The sequence below is a fragment of the Ciconia boyciana genome, chromosome 5 (assembly GCF_034638445.1).
Source record: "Ciconia boyciana chromosome 5, ASM3463844v1, whole genome shotgun sequence".
NCBI classification, from domain to species: domain Eukaryota; kingdom Metazoa; phylum Chordata; class Aves; order Ciconiiformes; family Ciconiidae; genus Ciconia; species Ciconia boyciana.
The window spans coordinates 6501984-6518781 of record NC_132938.1 but is presented as its reverse complement, the minus strand read 5'-3'; the positions used below and the strand labels follow the sequence as shown (position 1 = coordinate 6518781).

General features: G+C 41.7%; 1 protein-coding gene across 1 annotated transcript in view; it reads right to left on the bottom strand.

The window, feature by feature from the left end:
• EIF2AK3 (eukaryotic translation initiation factor 2 alpha kinase 3) overlaps positions 1–16440 on the bottom strand; it is a 45790-nt gene extending 29350 nt beyond the window's left edge. The window contains exons 1-2 of the mRNA XM_072862271.1: positions 16071–16440; positions 9258–9387 (exon numbers count right to left, since the gene is read on the bottom strand). Coding sequence (XP_072718372.1) covers positions 9258–9387; positions 16071–16333 — 393 coding nt within the window. The 5' untranslated portion in view covers positions 16334–16440. The remainder of the gene's footprint in view (positions 1–9257; positions 9388–16070) is intronic.
• Between the last annotated feature and the right edge of the window lie 358 nt (positions 16441–16798).

The window sequence follows — 16798 nt, the reverse complement described above, 5'->3', positions numbered from 1 at the left end:
CTTCAAGACCAGGACCATAAGAAAGGCTGCACTTGGGACATCTGATGAATCAGTATTTTGTGGAGCAGTTTATGGAGGCAGGATCATGTGGCCTTCTTCCTCTGAAGAGGGAAGAGCCAGCCTGTGCCAGAGCAGCACATCAGAGAAGCCATGGAAATAGGTTTCATCCCAGCTGGGGTGCGACACACCAAAAGGGCACACCAGCTCTGCGCAGCCATAGCGAGTGCAGATGATTCTCAAACCTCAGGATGATTTTTACTATCAGGCTGTACAGCTCACCCAGAAACAGGAGTTCACAGGATTTGTCAAGTGACCAAACCTGGTCCCCTGCTCCTGCCCACATTAAGATCCACATGACAGAAGTTTATATTTATTACGGTCTGTCTTCTCCCTCCACCATCGCCCATACTCCACAAGCTGGTAGTTTCTATTTCATTGGTTAGAGAAGACTGGGCCAAGTCATAAACATAACTTCCATGGCCCTGTATTTTGCGTATGATGAGCACATGAAGTGATGCTGTAATCCTGTGCCTGGATGAGTACTAGAGAACTCGTTTGAAAACTCCCTTTTTTCTCTCTCCTCAAAGCAACACCTGCAACATCCTTCCAACAACTTTATTAAATGACTATACTTGGTATCTCTGTCATGATACTACACTTCAGATCTTAAAATCTGATCGGGTGTAAACTACTAGGGTCCTGACAAAACTGTCTTTTACACAAACAGTGCAAAAAGCAACAGATGACAGCAGCTCAGTAGCTTGAGAATTATACTCTCCTCTCCAGCATCAGGGGCACAGTATCTTGTTTGTCTTGAGTTTGCCATTAAAAGAATTAGTCCTACTCTGCCCTCTCCTGAGCAGCCATGCAGGGAAACTGCAAAACCACAGTGTGTTAACTAGACTGCTCCAGCTTCAAAAAAGATCAGGTCCCTAATACTGTTTGCTGTGCAATCAAACAGATCCTTGTTCTGAAGACTAGCAAACTAAAGTACCACCATTACTTTAATCATAGTCAAGCCAGACTTGGGGTTTTGACTACAGAGATGCCAGCCTGCTCTGCTGCCATGGTAACAGACTTTTAAAAACTGTTCTCCTTAATAATAAAAAAAACCTCACAGTGCTTTAAGAAAGACTTTATTTTGACATTATTCCATCCCCCTCTTTAACATGGCAAGTTTTATTAATAAGAAAAGACAGCAACAGTCTTCTGGAACTTAAGAGCAGTCCTTTCTGAGACAAACCGGAGCTGCTGCTACTGAGCCCATCACTGAGCTGCTTAAAACTAATAGCACATAAGGGTGAAGATTAGTGAAGAAAATGAAAATCACCCAGAAACTTGCCTCTGCAGAAACAGGCCCTATACAGAAGCTCATTAGCCACCATATCAAAATTGGTACTGTTCCAGCATTAGGACATTTTAAGATGATGTTTTAACTCCACCACAACCTCCACCCCCCAAAATGCTCTCCTGCAGACTACCTGGGCTCCTACGGCACCACCTGGGAGCTAAGCAAGATGCTTCTCTTTGGAGACAGGGAGAACAGGCAATAGGAGAAGCCCATGTCACTTCAGGAGTCCAGGCTTTAAGCTGATCTCTGCCAGACCTTGTGTGTTTCTTCCTCTGGCCCTGCCTGGACAGGGTGCTTTTTTAGCTAAGGACACAGAGTCTGTGTGTCTTGAAAAATTAAGTCACAGAGCAACTCCTATGGGAAAGCAGAGCCCAGTACAGGAGAAGAACAGAACATGGCAAATGCGCAGTCTCCTCTTTCAAGGATGCAAAGAAAGTAGAGAGAACGAAACATGCAGTGACTCTGACAGAACAATTAATAGTTACCTGCGTCTGGAGGACAAAGTCGAGAAGAAATACGGAAATGAGATGTCAGCGGCTGTGTTGGTAGCGGAATGATTTGCTAAACCATCTAAAATGCTTAGCTCTTGAAACAGGCATTTTCTTTTACAGATAAAGATATCGGCTGAAAGTTCAAAAAGGCTTTAGAGCAGAGTAAATCACTTTGTTGTGTTTTGGGCAGCTGAGCTCCAAATAGCTAAGTTATTCGTTCCCTGTGCTGAAACAGGTATTTGTCTGGGCATTACTCGAGTTGATCCATTTTAATATCTGTAAACACTAGAACTGCTTAACAGCCAATACAAAACATGCAGTGGACCATATGTAATTACATTACAAGCTACTAAAAGAATAACTAAACAACAGACAGCAAGCTGATAATAAATGTCCTCTCCAAGATTTGCAGCAATACATTTTGACCATGTTTGTGAGCGTGACAGATGAAAGCTGGTCATAAACATTAGCCCAGAGTGACTCGGAGAAACTTTCCTGGCTTTGTTCAAGGCAGACCATCACTTGTGAGGATTGGGGTTGGGAGCTGATATCATATAAGCCACAAGATCTCGTTCTGTAGCTTCCCACATGTCTTGTAACGGAAGTTGTCATCCCCCCAAACATCCTTGCAGTACAAGTTAGAGGACACGTCAGCACTTTATCAGAGCTTTATCAATGCTAACTACATCAAGTGTCAGCAAGAAAGGCACCAAGCTGCAGTTATAGGAAGTCTTTTGTTTTTTTAATTGAACAAGACATTGAACTAGGATGACTGTCTTTGAAGATGTGCAGTTTCGATAAATACGTAAGACCACTTGTCTAAGCAATAGCCCTACTTGTCACCCTGACAAAAATCATGATGCTGCATCATACTAACCACTAATTCAGCTCAGGCATCCGTCAGCAGTTCCACTCCTCCACAGGTTTATCGCTTCATATTAAAAGGTTTGGTTCCATTTCCTAGAAAAGCACAACTTCCAGCTATCCAAATATTTTAAAACAATTGGTCTTTTGCCAATGACATTTTGGCCACTAAACATCATTAGAAGTTTGTATTCAGGAGAATTATAACTTGTATTTTTCATTTCACCAAGAAAGCAGCAAAGATCTGCATTCAGAAACCCACAGATCTCTCCAGCAAGTTTCCCAAGCCTGTCACCTCTTTACAGCCATGCACACCATGCACGTTTCCAGCAACAGAAATGAAAAGAACCACTTCTGCCATCAGAACTCATAATAGATCTATGTAGTTAAAGAGCAGTGACATCTATTCTCTTCTTGCAAAACACAGGCTCCACTCCCCTTGATAGCCATAATAAGCCTTCTCTGCCTCAATTGCAATTAGAATTTATCTTCCTTTGAAGTACAATTCTGGACACTCACTTCTTATTCATTATGAGCTTTTCCAGGACCATTTAAGACACTAATCTCTCTCTCTCTCTCTCTCTCTCTCCCCCCGCAGGCAGCACAGGATCACATTTCCTTCCCCTGCAGAGGAATTGAGATGGCAGCTGATAACCTGTCACAGGATCTCTTAGGACACAGTATTCTCAATTTTAAACTGGTCACCTCCAACCTTCAACAAAATTGTTGTTATCAATCTCCACATCTTGTATTTTGTTTAGTACACTTTAATTCCGTTTCTATTACAGAAAACCTGGACAATGGAGAACTGGATAATGCCCCAGTCTTCCTCTACAGGAATGATACTTCCAGCTATCAAAGCATCTGGTGGGTCTACATCTGTCTCAGTAGCACACAAAAATAAGGATCAGCTACAGGACACAAGGAACTCTACTAGAATACTCTTCCACACAACTAAAATTATACCACCTTACCTGCAAGGAAATGGTTTTTCCCCAGATTAGTCACCTCAATAAGAAGTCCATCAATTTACACTCTGCCTGCTTGAACAGAGTGGCAATTTGGGGCTTTACATCTGGTCACAACATATTACTGCTGGAAAGTAATTTTACAGTATTAATAGAAATTTTTAAAATTTTATTATTCACTTCCTTGAGTAAAACTTTGCCTTAGGAAGTTTTGCACACACTCAAAGGCTTAAGAGAACAAACTTGTTATTCTCTGTATATGGAAGTCTGACCCCACTGCACAGCATTTGCTCCTGCAAGCAGCCTGTTCGGTGCGCAAAGACTCTTCCAAGTGCTAAGCAGGAAAGATTGCTTCTGTTGCTGATGCATCCCATGCCAGATGTTTTAAGATGCACGAATATATTAAAAGTTAAGATTAACACTAGTGAGCTAGACAGACCCATTCCTTTTTAAGCAGAAAGCTGGAGAGAAAGCCATTTTCTCAGAATGTTTGTGTAATTTGAAACGAATCTCCTTTTGTCCAGTGACTGTTAGCAGAGTCAGAACACAGAAGAGTCAGATTTATACACGTTTAATAGAAATTCGTAATATTCAGCACTGTATTCTATAGTAACCTTTTAAGTGAAAGTACTCAAACAAGTCTGACAGTCTTAAGTATTCCCCACCCATGCCTAAAACAAACATATCTCAGCTTTTCTTTAGATGATATTTACAGGCAGTGACTTAACTGAAAAATAACTAAAAGCCACGGACCAAACAAAACCCTCACTTTTAATCAGGCTAATAAAATGCTGCCCTAAGTGGTGGGTGTGACTTTCCTAAAACTGATGTCACAAGTTTTCTCTTTCAAAGAGACAGTTAAATTATTTACCCTCCCCTAACCTCTGGGAGCACACATAAAAGAATCCAGAAATCACAATTCAAGCCCCTCAGAGGGCGTTTTGACCTTTTGTCTTGCCCCGACCTGCTTCAGTGTGAGTTTTGCAATTTCTTCTGCACCAAAGCATAAGGGGCCCAAGATGAGAGTTGCTGAATTTCTTCCCACATTCCCAAAGCAACCCAGGACAGCTTTTGGCTCTTCTCTAGCTTGAGTGGGTACAGAGGTTACCTTACCCAATGTGCAAGGAAGTGCAGACAGTCAGTACCTTTAAGTGATTCCCAGGTGCCTGGACACTTCACAGCAGAACTTAGTATTTCTTTTGGGGAATCAAAGCACTGAAAATTTGAAAATGTTTATGATGCTGATAAAGGGAAGAAAAAAAAAAAAGATACATTCATACTGTACATTAAAACTTGTCACTAGTGGAGCTTTGGAGATTTCAAAATCCTTTCTCAACTCACTGCTCTAAGCATCAGTCTGTCCTTTCCAAAGGGCAAAAAAAAGGAACCATCTGCTAAAGATATCTATGGGTTTGCTTTGCCTACAATGCAATTAGTTTTCAGCTGACTTCAGTATAAAACTTCTTTGCATCTCCATTTTTCTCTGGAGGAAAAAATATAATACTGGGCTATTCCACAAAAATATGGCACTTTTATGTCCAAAAAAGATCACACAGATGTCTAAGTTTGTAGAAAAGTTTATTTTACATGGCTATCACAAGAAAAGAATGGCAAGAATTTAATATATATACAATGCAATTCAAAGATTCTGAGAACCTTTAGAGGGATAAGGATGTTGACAGATTTTGTGACTGGACATAACCCAATTATTTCATTTTTCCAGGATACAGTGGTATGTTTACTATGACTGCTATAAATGTCAGCCTTGTGGACTGAAACTCATTTTGTCCCATGATCCCCAATCTCTCAAATACGGAAATAAGATGCTTACTGAGGGATTAGTCTATAACAGCCAAATCATGAGCCAATGCAGTTACTTTTATCGAGTACATCCCAGTGCAGCCTCTGCCCAGAGCACTGAAACTACTATGCCTGGAGCTGCCCCATCAGGCTGAACTCCCTACAGCGTGCCTGACAGTGCAAAGAAAAACTGTGTCACAGTCGTGAATGTATTTTTGAGCTGTTACTCTCACATCAGCATCAAGTATCCCACTTATTTTCCCCTTTCTCATCAAACATCAGCTACCAGGTTTTTCACAGGAGTATCTCTACTGTTTATCCATCCCAGAGCAGGCTTTTTTCTCTCTCCATCTCTTCTCCATCCTCTCCCTGTCCCATCAGTCATGCTAGTCACTACTGGCCAGTCATTTTAATATACAGGCAAGTTCACACTTGCATTTCTTTCATATAATAGATCCTCATAAAAGACAGACAGAAGCCCATTAAGTAATTTAGTATAAAGCTATGCAGGTAAGAGGACGCATCACCCTCGTTAGTAAATGACAACAGTCTCATAATGGTGTGCTATGAACCATTTCCACTGCTTGAGAGGCAGTTCTCTTATTTTCACTATCATTAAGCATAATCATTTTAACAGGCTGATTCTCCCAAAAGTATTCTCTTCTGTCTAAGTACAGACAATGTATTCATTACAAAGCTAAATTTTAAAGAATAAATTAAAGTTTTTTCCTTCAAAGTAAGCTCCCCTTTAGAAACATTGAGATTCAATGATTTTACCCTGAACGTCAACAAGCAATTTTTATGTGCAAGTAACAGGAAATCCTGGAGTTGTAAACATACAGCTTTTATAGAGAAGGGCTTTTCCTTTTAACATAATGGACAGGGAAACAAATTTTTAAAATTCTTATGCACAAGACTGAAATGCAGTCATACCTTTTCAGCATTGGCCTGACCATGACTGTTTATGTTCGAGCTTAGGGCCAAGGAATGAATTTTACCATTTCAGTTACCCAGACACACAATTAGTAGTTCAGCAGCCTTTCCTTTCTAATTGATCTGTTCACATGACAAATGATGAACATCTCACTTGTCAGTGTCTTAAGCAGTAGTTTCAAGATCTGAAGTGTTTGACAGAGCTGCTGGAACATTTGAAATTTTACTACCTCACTTTCCTAATTAACACATGAGCTCCAGACAGCCAAGTTGACATTTTAAAGTTAGGCAAAGGAAGTAACTACTGTTCTATTAAAAAAGAAAAAACAACACTGAAAGTTTGAAGATCTAATGTCTTTTCTTAAAAGGCACTTGGAAACTAAATTGATGCTTTCAGACCAGGACCTGGAACTACAGTTCACTGCACTCTCACCCAAGATAGTTAAAGGAAAAAAACCTCATCAAAACAATTAAGACACAGCAACACACGCTTTCCTCACTCTAAAAGAACACAAATCTTCAATGCTGCAAGTGTAATGCAAAAAGACTTTCTTATCTGACACTTCTTGCAAGAAGATGTAGGTTAACAGCTTACATAATGATACTGGTTTATGATGAAAATAATATTGTGATTGCAAGCACAGAGACCTTTTTTACCTCTACAATGTTAGAAGAGGAAGAAAAAGGCTCAATAGTTTGAGAGAGTAAAACTTAACATGACACATGCCCAAATCAGAGAGGAAATACTGTAGAGTGGGGAGATAGACTCTGAGGCTTTAATGAATTTAGTATTTTGACCCAAAACAGAATTGTCTCAACAACTTTAATGAGGCCAATTACTCACTCAAGTAGTGTCTAGATTCACTGCATGAAGTCTTTCAGCTGATATTGACAGCAGATTAAACATTTAAATATTTAAATGTTTAAAATAAATATTTAAATGTTTAAGTGTAACTTATTTGGAGTACTCATCACTTTTGTTTCTTGTTCAGTTCTGTCTTATCTTAACAGCATTTGTTTACATGACAGTAAGTCTAAAAAGGCCTATATGCATAACGCTTAACGGCTTCTAAAAGGCCAGAATGAAGTTTTACTTCCAAAATTAGTTCTCTCGTAGGCTCTGCATCTTAACTGCCAAAATCCATCAGTGAGTTTGGCCACAGTTGCAGAAATGCAACAATTTGAAAGCCCATCTGAAAACTTCCTATATGCATAACAAACGCTCTTTAAAAGTGTATTTTTATGACTCCCACAACCTACTAACTTGTAGCCACAAAAAGGAATTAAATATTGCATGGACAAACTACAGTTTTTGTTGTCTAAGCACCAACCTTTAGTTTCTACAGTCATACCACACTGGAAAAAGATCAAAACTCTGGACAGATCAGTTGAGTGACAAAATCTAGATTTGCAAAAACACTTCTATAGTATTAAATGCTTGCATTCTTGAAATATTTAAAAAACTGGGCTCATGTCTTAATTTGTACTGAAAAATGAAGTTTATATTTGCACACATTTCAAATGTGTGTTTTATAACTGATTGCTCTATTTTCACAGCAGTCATTAGAAACTACTTGCAGCAACAGATAACTGAACAATATTTAAAGTAGCTAGTATGGAAAACATTTGTGAAGCACAACAGTTTATAACCAGCACCTTCCTCTTTACAGTTCTCTTTACAGTTTTCGTATTCTTTTAAATTCTGTTCTAGAACATATTTTTAAGAAAGTTGTTCTTTCCCACAGTGTTTTTTCTTAAACACAAAAATACATCTGAACAAGGCTCAAAAAGTTGCATCCGTAAATAAAATTCTCTCTCAAACAAAGGAACATGAGTTAACATTCACATTACTTTTGCAATCTGAGATACTTATTACTAGCTCTCATACTTACACTACCACAGCAATAGACCAAATCTTTCCTTAGACTTCTTTCTACCGAAAGAGAGGTCATGTAAACTAGATAGCAACAAAGAACCACAAGCAAGAAGTTCATACAGTCTGAATACCTCTGAATTCAACTTTCATTCTCTGATGCTCATCATGCAAAAGCACAATATAGGACTGGTCACCAAATCCAACCATCCATGACAGTGAAGGACCATGCACTTTGTCATCACCACAAACTACCTGTTAGTTGGTAAATTTATTCTTCCTAATTCTAGGAGAGAATGACTCATGGATCTCAATTCTTCAGTGCAGAAAAAAAAGCAAAAAAATTCCTTCTAATTTCTAGCCTAAGTTTATTCAAACTGATGGTGGAAAAAGCACCAAACAAGAAATTTAACTCTTTAGATTTCCTTCTTACAGTTGGTCAGCAAGAAGTGATGCAATCCTTTACCACTCAGTAATTCAGGGTGACCTTCAGCACTCTGTTTCATTGCTAACACATTCTATTTCACAGGCAGCCCGCTTATGAAGTACAAAACCCCGATTCTTTGTTCATTTATTAAGCCACAAGGACTTTTGCTTTTCTTGAGGGGGAAAAAACAAAGCCAGTACTTGCCAAAACATACTCTAGTAATACAAAGCAGATGATCCTTTCATTTGCCTCAAATTACAAGTAACTTGTTTTCAATCAGCAATTGCATACAATTCCCAAACTCAGTTACATCATCTGGTTTGATAGTTATCACATACGTCAATCGCAAGACTAAAATGCTGACACACTCTAGTTTGAAATGGCAACATGATGTAAGCACTCCAAAAAAAAAAGTTTGAGAATAGCTATGAAACTTTATCCATACTAAGTTTGCTGCATTATATAACATCAAATATGGAGAAAATTGCATTATTTTATAATAGAAAATTCTGTGTTTAAAGATTCGGTCAGGAAAGAGATTAAGCCTTACCTCTGGTTTACTGAGACTGGATGACACAAGAGAACCTGATCCCACATCCAGATCCCACTGTTTTTTCCCACTGTTTTCTGGATCCAGTGCAGCAATTCGTCCATCCAAAGTGCTGATAATTACTAGAGATCTGCAAGTTGGAAGCATTCACAGTCAAAAGTACAGCAGTATGGAGTTTATCTATTAGCTGTTTTCTGTATTTAACATGGTGCAACTCCAACTTTAAAGTTAAGTCTATACATTCTGCAAAACAGCAATTTAACTTGGTAGCTCTACCTAGACCAACAAGAGAGAGTAGAAAAATTGAAGTCTCTGGCTGGATGTCATAAACTAATTTACATGCTACAAGACACTTCCAGAGTTCAGTTTCAGGGGAAGGTAGTTGACTTTTTGCTGCCACATGTAGGTGTTACCACTACAACACTGAATGAGATCATCTTTTGAGATATTTATGTGAACAGTATAAATCCTGTATTTTCCAGTCCCTTCCACGCTGATCTATAATATGTCCTTTCAAAACAATCAAAACCTGAAACAATTAACCCAGCAAATCAGTACATAAGAAACAGTAAGTCGCAACTAAGTTTTCAATATCTCTGGATGAAACATCAAAATCCTAGAGATTTGACAAGTCTTAGCATAAAACAAGTCTCACCTAAGGCACACACGGGACACTAGAAACAACCTCCAATGTCTGCAGACAACAAAGCAAGCAAACAGCCTTATGCCTATCTGTTGGGGGATGCATAGTAATGGCAGGCTAGCTGTTGATTTCTACAGCGCCTGAAGTGCATCAATTTTAGTAAATCTTGTTTCTTACACAGCAGTACAATTAGAATAAGCCTTTCTGACTGGGCTAGAATTCAAGCATTAAAATTTAAAAAAAAAAGCCAAAAAAACCCAAACCAAAAAACTAAACACCACATCAGAGACAAAACACTGACAAGGCATTTTTGAAGGGCCTTTTTTCCTTGAGGATTGTTTCACTCTGACCTGAAAAAGCTGGGATGTGTTGGCAGCTTTGGTTTGCAGCAGGCTCACCGATCTTCAAAGGCTGTGGGAGTAGAGCTTGATCACTTTACAGACTGCTTGCACTGAGGGGGGCTGGATCTAGTGACCCAGAAGGACCTTTATAGACATTGGTTTCAATGAGAATAAGGAACTGTGCAAATAAAACTGATGGGTAGATTAACTATTTTTGAGTAGGGGTGAAAGGGCAGGGGGGAGGTAATGCACACACAGACATGTATATGAATCGTTACTTTAAACAATAAGGAACACTAAATTATTGTGTAGAACTGAAGCCAAATATATTTACTTGTCCAAAGTTACCAGTGTAGTAAGCTGAAGTTTAGAGAGGTAATGATGGGGACTATCGTCTTTCTTTAAAGAGGGGAAAAAACTAAAATCATGATCTTAAAAACATGTTCATGGATAGTGGCTTATTACATCACCTATAACAAAGGTCACGTAAAACATTGCAGTTTTACATGTAAAAGTAACCCACACATTTTATAGGACCTTATACTGTACTATAGCACTATATTGTTAATAAATAGAAAATTAAATACATCTTTAACCTGTACCAAAATAACGTAGCAGCTACTACTTCTGAAGGTGGCCAAGCATCACATTCCTCCAAAAGCTTAGTTTAAGAAACTGTTAGAAAAATACCAATTGTGCAAATATTTGAACAGTAGAATACATGAGTTTTTATAAGCTGAGTACATACAATTATTCCAACTGTACAGAAACCAAGACCAGGTTAATAATAAACTGGATTGCAGGAGACTATCTGTTCTCAAGCACCATAAACAAATGTTCGTACACTGAAGGCCTTGGACACACATTTAACAGATTCTGTTTGCTTTCTGGTAAAACAATTTATCTGCAGCCCTCTAGCATTGCATAAAAATATTACTCCAAGTGGGTCTATTTAAATTTTATGCTGATCCAGCTAACAACTAGGTTATAAAAAAGGTAGACATGTAGCTAGAACGGAGGGAATTTTGGTAGTAACACTGTAGAGGAGAAAAATCCTAAAATCGCACTGTGAAATGTTTCCTTCCCATCTACTCCCATTGTTTTCCTTTATCTAATTCTTCTCGCTTGACTTCTCCCTCAGGTAACAAATGTTTTATGCCTTTGCATCTTACCTTTCCATATTACCTTTCCCCACCAGATGCAAACCTCAACCTTCCCCAAGAGTTCTCTCATTATTTAATCCTCGCCACTGCCACCCAAGATGGCAGTTTTGGAATCTGTACCTGCATCATGACCTCCAGTCACCCAGACTGTGGTGTAACTGCACTTACGTTTTCAGTTTAACTGATTAGGAAAGGTGGGGCAGGGGGGGATCATGCCTTCAGAGGGAACCTTTGTACCAATAGCACACGCTTTGAGAAACTGGTTTAACCAACTGCTTCTGCATATATCCTGCATAAATATCTTGACTTCTCTTGGGTGCAGTGGTACTCTCTATTAGTCCCCTTGGCCACCAGCTCTGTAATGGACTGTTTCACAAACTCCACCTACTGAGCGAACACTTCGATGAGACATCAGAACAGGACCGGATCGGCTGTACCCAAATCTTGCATGTGGCTACCTTTAGAACTGGAACTAGGTACAAGAAAAGCATTCATTTCTCTCTTTAACAAGTGACTCACTTTGACCTAAATAGTCATGTTTCTCGTCCCATCTTCATCTTGCTCTTCAATGATAATCATGCGCGTCAGAAAAAAACTGCTAAAAATCCTTACTCTTGTAATAAAAATCCTTCATTACTTACTCTATTTTTCTATAAATTAAAATCTTAATAACTGTTCTCCCCATCTCTGACCAACTCCAATGAGTTAAAATCCTGTCACTTGAACTCTAATTGGTATAAGATCTGCAATTTGTTACACTTTCTCACCATCAGATTTTCCTTTTTACAAGTTTCCCCCCTTCCTCCGTGAGATTCCACTGCTTGCAGCTTTACGTACTGAGAGTATTAAGTGGTGACAAGAGATCTTCCCATCTTTCAGATAGTCTAATCAAGCACTAGATTAATACATTCTGATAAAAGCAATTTAGGCAACTACTTCAAGAAACTATTTAGGGGTGAAAAACAGGCAGGCAACTTGCTTTTTGTCACCCCACAGTGCTATCATAAGTTTTCTGTAGCGTATTATGCCCAGTTCTTACAGCAAATTCTTACAAACACCAGTAGAATACGGCCACAATTCAAGAATAAAGAGCCGTCCTTTTAGCCATCTCTTTGCAAGCCTTTGCTGGCTGAAGAGGTTAGGATTGTACCTGCAATTCCATTACATGAAACTGAAATAGCAATATTCTGGATACATCTGTGGGACACCTAATCGAAAAGTTGCAAGGAAAAGGAATTCCCACGTTAGTTTCTATTTTGGTTAACCCTGATAAACTATTCTCTACAAAACGATACCTTATCACTGGCTTTATCAACACCACCTCCTAACTGGGGTAAAGCTTAAAGACTATCTTGACCAAAGAAGCCAGCTTCCAACAACATACAAGTTTTCTAAGAACACTACCAAACTAGACCTCGATTCTGCATACCATCCCACACAAAATACAAAATATTACCCAACTTAAGGTCAAAGGTAAAAAGGTCAAAAGTCACAACTATAATGCCAAGGAAGCGAGGAGGATAGAGACAAACAGCATCAAGGCTGCAAATTCCTGAAACGGCAAGGCATTTGTTGAAAGCAAATCACAGACTGTACTAAGGAGTGAATCACATCACACACATACTAGAGAAGGAAAAAAAAACCACCAACAGAAAACCAGAATTGCAATAGTCTCCACAAGCCTGGACCAGAACAAAAAGATACAGAAAGGAATCACTCCAAACCAGGCAGTTACTTAAATCCCAGGATCCATCAAACCAGGCACCTGAAAAATGAACATCAGTAAAATGGTGAAGACACTTACGTACTTCACCTTGCCTCTAGCTGCTGCTCCAGAACATATTATGAACCAAGTGATGGAGGAGAAGAAATTTACAGATAGCCAGCAGAAGGACTAAAGCAAGGGGCCAGTACAACATAGCACATACAAAGGTATCTAATCACAGCAGCTGGCAGACACTAAGCTAATACTACATAGTCAGATTTTATTCGCACTTGGTCAATATGAAGACACATCTGGACATACTTTCCCCAGCCAGACCATCTACAAACAGCCTCTACGGATAAATGAAAGTGTTTTCTTACCATTTCCTATCGCCTTTTGCTCACAGGCATGAGCTTGGTATTGAAGTGCAGTTATAATGTTCCCCCTTGAAACTATGCAAAGTATCTACTACAAACTTCCACGTATATTGAAAAAAGGCCAGTCCCGGGCCTTAAAACCATTGTTTATATTCCATCATGAACACAGCCCACTTTTTGAGATCAGGTGGCCCAACCACAGCTCTGTTCTACTTTACAGATGTGAAGTTATCTGATTTACCTATGAACAGAAGAAAAGGGCTAAGATTGCAAGGGAAGATGTAAACAGGATAGAGGAGGAACACTTATTTAGATCATCTACACCCTTTCATTGCACAAAAACTTTGCATTTATTCAAATAAGTTGTTTTTGTTAGAAAAACAAAGCAGAACCTATCATCATTTTGGTACAACATTTACCACTACTCCTATTTCAGTTAAAAAAAAAAAAAAAAAGAAAACCCACACAACCCTAATACCCTCAACCCTCAAAAGCCATTTGGGACATTGCAAATATGGCTGTTTGTCCAACTTGAAACTGGAATAGCTGTTTAGAGTTCAAAACCTGCATGTTTGTATGTAAAGAGCACAGTAATTCACTAACCCTCACATTTTCTTCTAGGAAATTAAAAAAATCCTCAAACCCAAGATGATTATATTCATCTGCCTACAGCAAAAACAGTTGGGGTTTGGGTTTTGTTTTGTTTTTTTTCCCCAGATTATACCGACCTGTTATATTACATGGATATTTAATTGCTGAAGAACAATTAACTGAGGTGAGTAGAGATCTCACAAATACAGATGAAAACAATAAAGAAATGCAGGCAAATACTATGGCCAGGCAGCCATTCTATTTTTATTTGATGACAACAAATCTATTCCTATGCACTAATCAATTAGAGAACAGCTACATTTCATCTCAGGCTGAAATTACTAAATCGAACATCTTTAGTGTATTTTACTTAGTTCTAGTAGTCAAACAGAAAATTCTTTTTTAAATATTTCCAGGGCTAAATAAATGGAGGTCTTATTAAAAATTGAATACAGTAGAATTGTAATAAACTAGGTAGGATTTTGATGACCTGATACACAAAAGAATGATCCTGTTGCTAATAGGTAAATAGATTTTCCTCAAAGAAAACAGGATGCCAAGTTATCAGGCAGTTTCTTGCTCTAAGTGAATGCTCGGGTATACTAACAAAAAGCTTTGGGCTTTTCATTTTTAGAACAGGTTCTCAAATATAGTAGGCATTTAGTCATGCTCTTCCTTTAAACTCTGGCTGTGGCTTATCACCTCATCTTTCTCAGCCAATTCAGAAACAGACTGGAAACAGCTCAGTAACATTTCTGCACTTGAGTCATTCATTAAAATCTTCCTTCTGCCAGAGCTTCTTGCCACATGCAGCTATTAAGTATTTTATTTCCTCTTGTTATGTTCTGAAACTTGTTCGGCAATTTGTCTTACATGTTTTGCTTCCCTTCAAGCGTACCCCAGTGTCTGTGTTTAACAGACAATTAAGTAAACAGGAGAACTGCATTTTCTTTAAAAGAAAAAGAAAAGATGACAGAAAGGGATGCTCTGAACAACTGTGAGTTGCAGGTGTTGGAAAGAGTTTAGACTACCAATACAGTGCTTTTGGGTCTCCCTCCCGCAGACAGAGCACTGCCACCCGGTAACAAGTCAAGGAAGGGATCGAGACTTGGTATTATTGCCAGGGTAAGTAGACTGGCCAGATGTCACATAGCATGACATCCAGCAGCTTATTTGTCTAAGAATTAAGGCACCCTTTCTCCCTATTAACAACCATAGAAAAGAACAAGTACCTTAGCCGTGGTGAAGTCCTGAAATACCCTTGGTGACGGTGAGGTACTGAAGTACCCCTTCCTTGCTGCCACAGCCTCTCCCTCGCCCCTGGGTCCAGCCTGTCCATCACTGCAGCGCTACTTCCAGCCCCACCACGGGACTCATCTCTTCTACCCCTTCGCCTCTCCTCCCACCTTCAGACACCTCCCCGCGTGTCCCTCCAGTTCAACCCCACGCACTAGCTTGCAGCACCCTGGTTTCTCCACGCACCCTCCTCCCAACGCACCGCTCCCTCTACCAACAACCTACAGCCCAGCTCTCCCGCCTCCCTTCTCCGCTCTCCCCACTCCACCCCTTCTGACCCTACCGAGTGCTATTCCCCTGCACCGCACCCCTCCAAGCCCACTCCTGCACGACCCCTTCCCCGCACACGACCCCCGCGACCGTGCAGCTCCCTTCCCACGCACGACCCCCTCCCCAGCACCCCCAGCTGCTGATTCCCAGCCTGGACACAGCCCCCCCCAGCACGCCCAGGCACCGACCCTGGACGCTGCCCCCCTCTGCCCTGAGGCACTGACGCCCGCCCCGAGTACCGGCCCCCGCCAAGCACCCCAAACCGGGCGCTTAACCCCCTCCTCAGCATCTCCACGCACTGACCCCCCACCCAGACGGCCGAGCCCCTCAGCAGCACCAGGCACTGCCCCCGACCCGGACAGCCGACCCCTCAGCAGGCCCAGGCACTGACCCTCATCCCAGTCACCCACATCCCCCCCCCGCCCACCTGCGGCCGGTCCGGGCCTCTCCGCTCTCCTCAGGCTCCTGCTCGCCCGGCGCTGCGGGGGCCACACCGGCCTCATCGTCCTCCACCGTCACGTCAGCGGAACCGGCCGGCAGGGCGGCGGGAGCGGCGGCCGCCCCCAACCCGAAAGCGGCCTCCGTAGCCGCGGCATCGCCCGGCGGCGGCTCCGGGCCGCCCGCCGCTACCCCCAAAAGCACCAGCAACGTGAAGGCGGCCAGAGCGCTGCGGCACCGCGGCCCCCGCATGGAGGGGCCCCGCCTCGCCCGCCGCCACCAGCCGTTAGGACATGAACGCTGCCGCCGCTGCCAACGCCGCCGCCACAGAATGGGCGCCCGCCTCGCGCCGCAGCCCAGCCCGCCCCGCCCCGCGCCCCGCCCGCCCGTCCGCCACGTACCGGCACTCCGCGCGCAACCGCCCCCGGCACCGCCGCCCGCCTCTTCGCGGCGGGGAGGGAGCCCATTGGGCCGGCGCCACGCCGCTCCGCCCGGCGCTTCCTCTGGATTGGTGCGGCCGGCGGCGAAGGCGGGAAGGAGCGGTGTTTGTCAACAGAGCCGCCGGACCAATTGGAGTCACGCCGCTGTCTCCCCACCCTCTAACCGCTACCCCGGCCAATCGAAAGCGCATGATTCACCGACCTGCCCTGGGATTGGCGGAGCCGGCGCGCCACACGTGCTGCTGACTGGCGAGAGGGGCGGGGAGGCCCCGCCCCT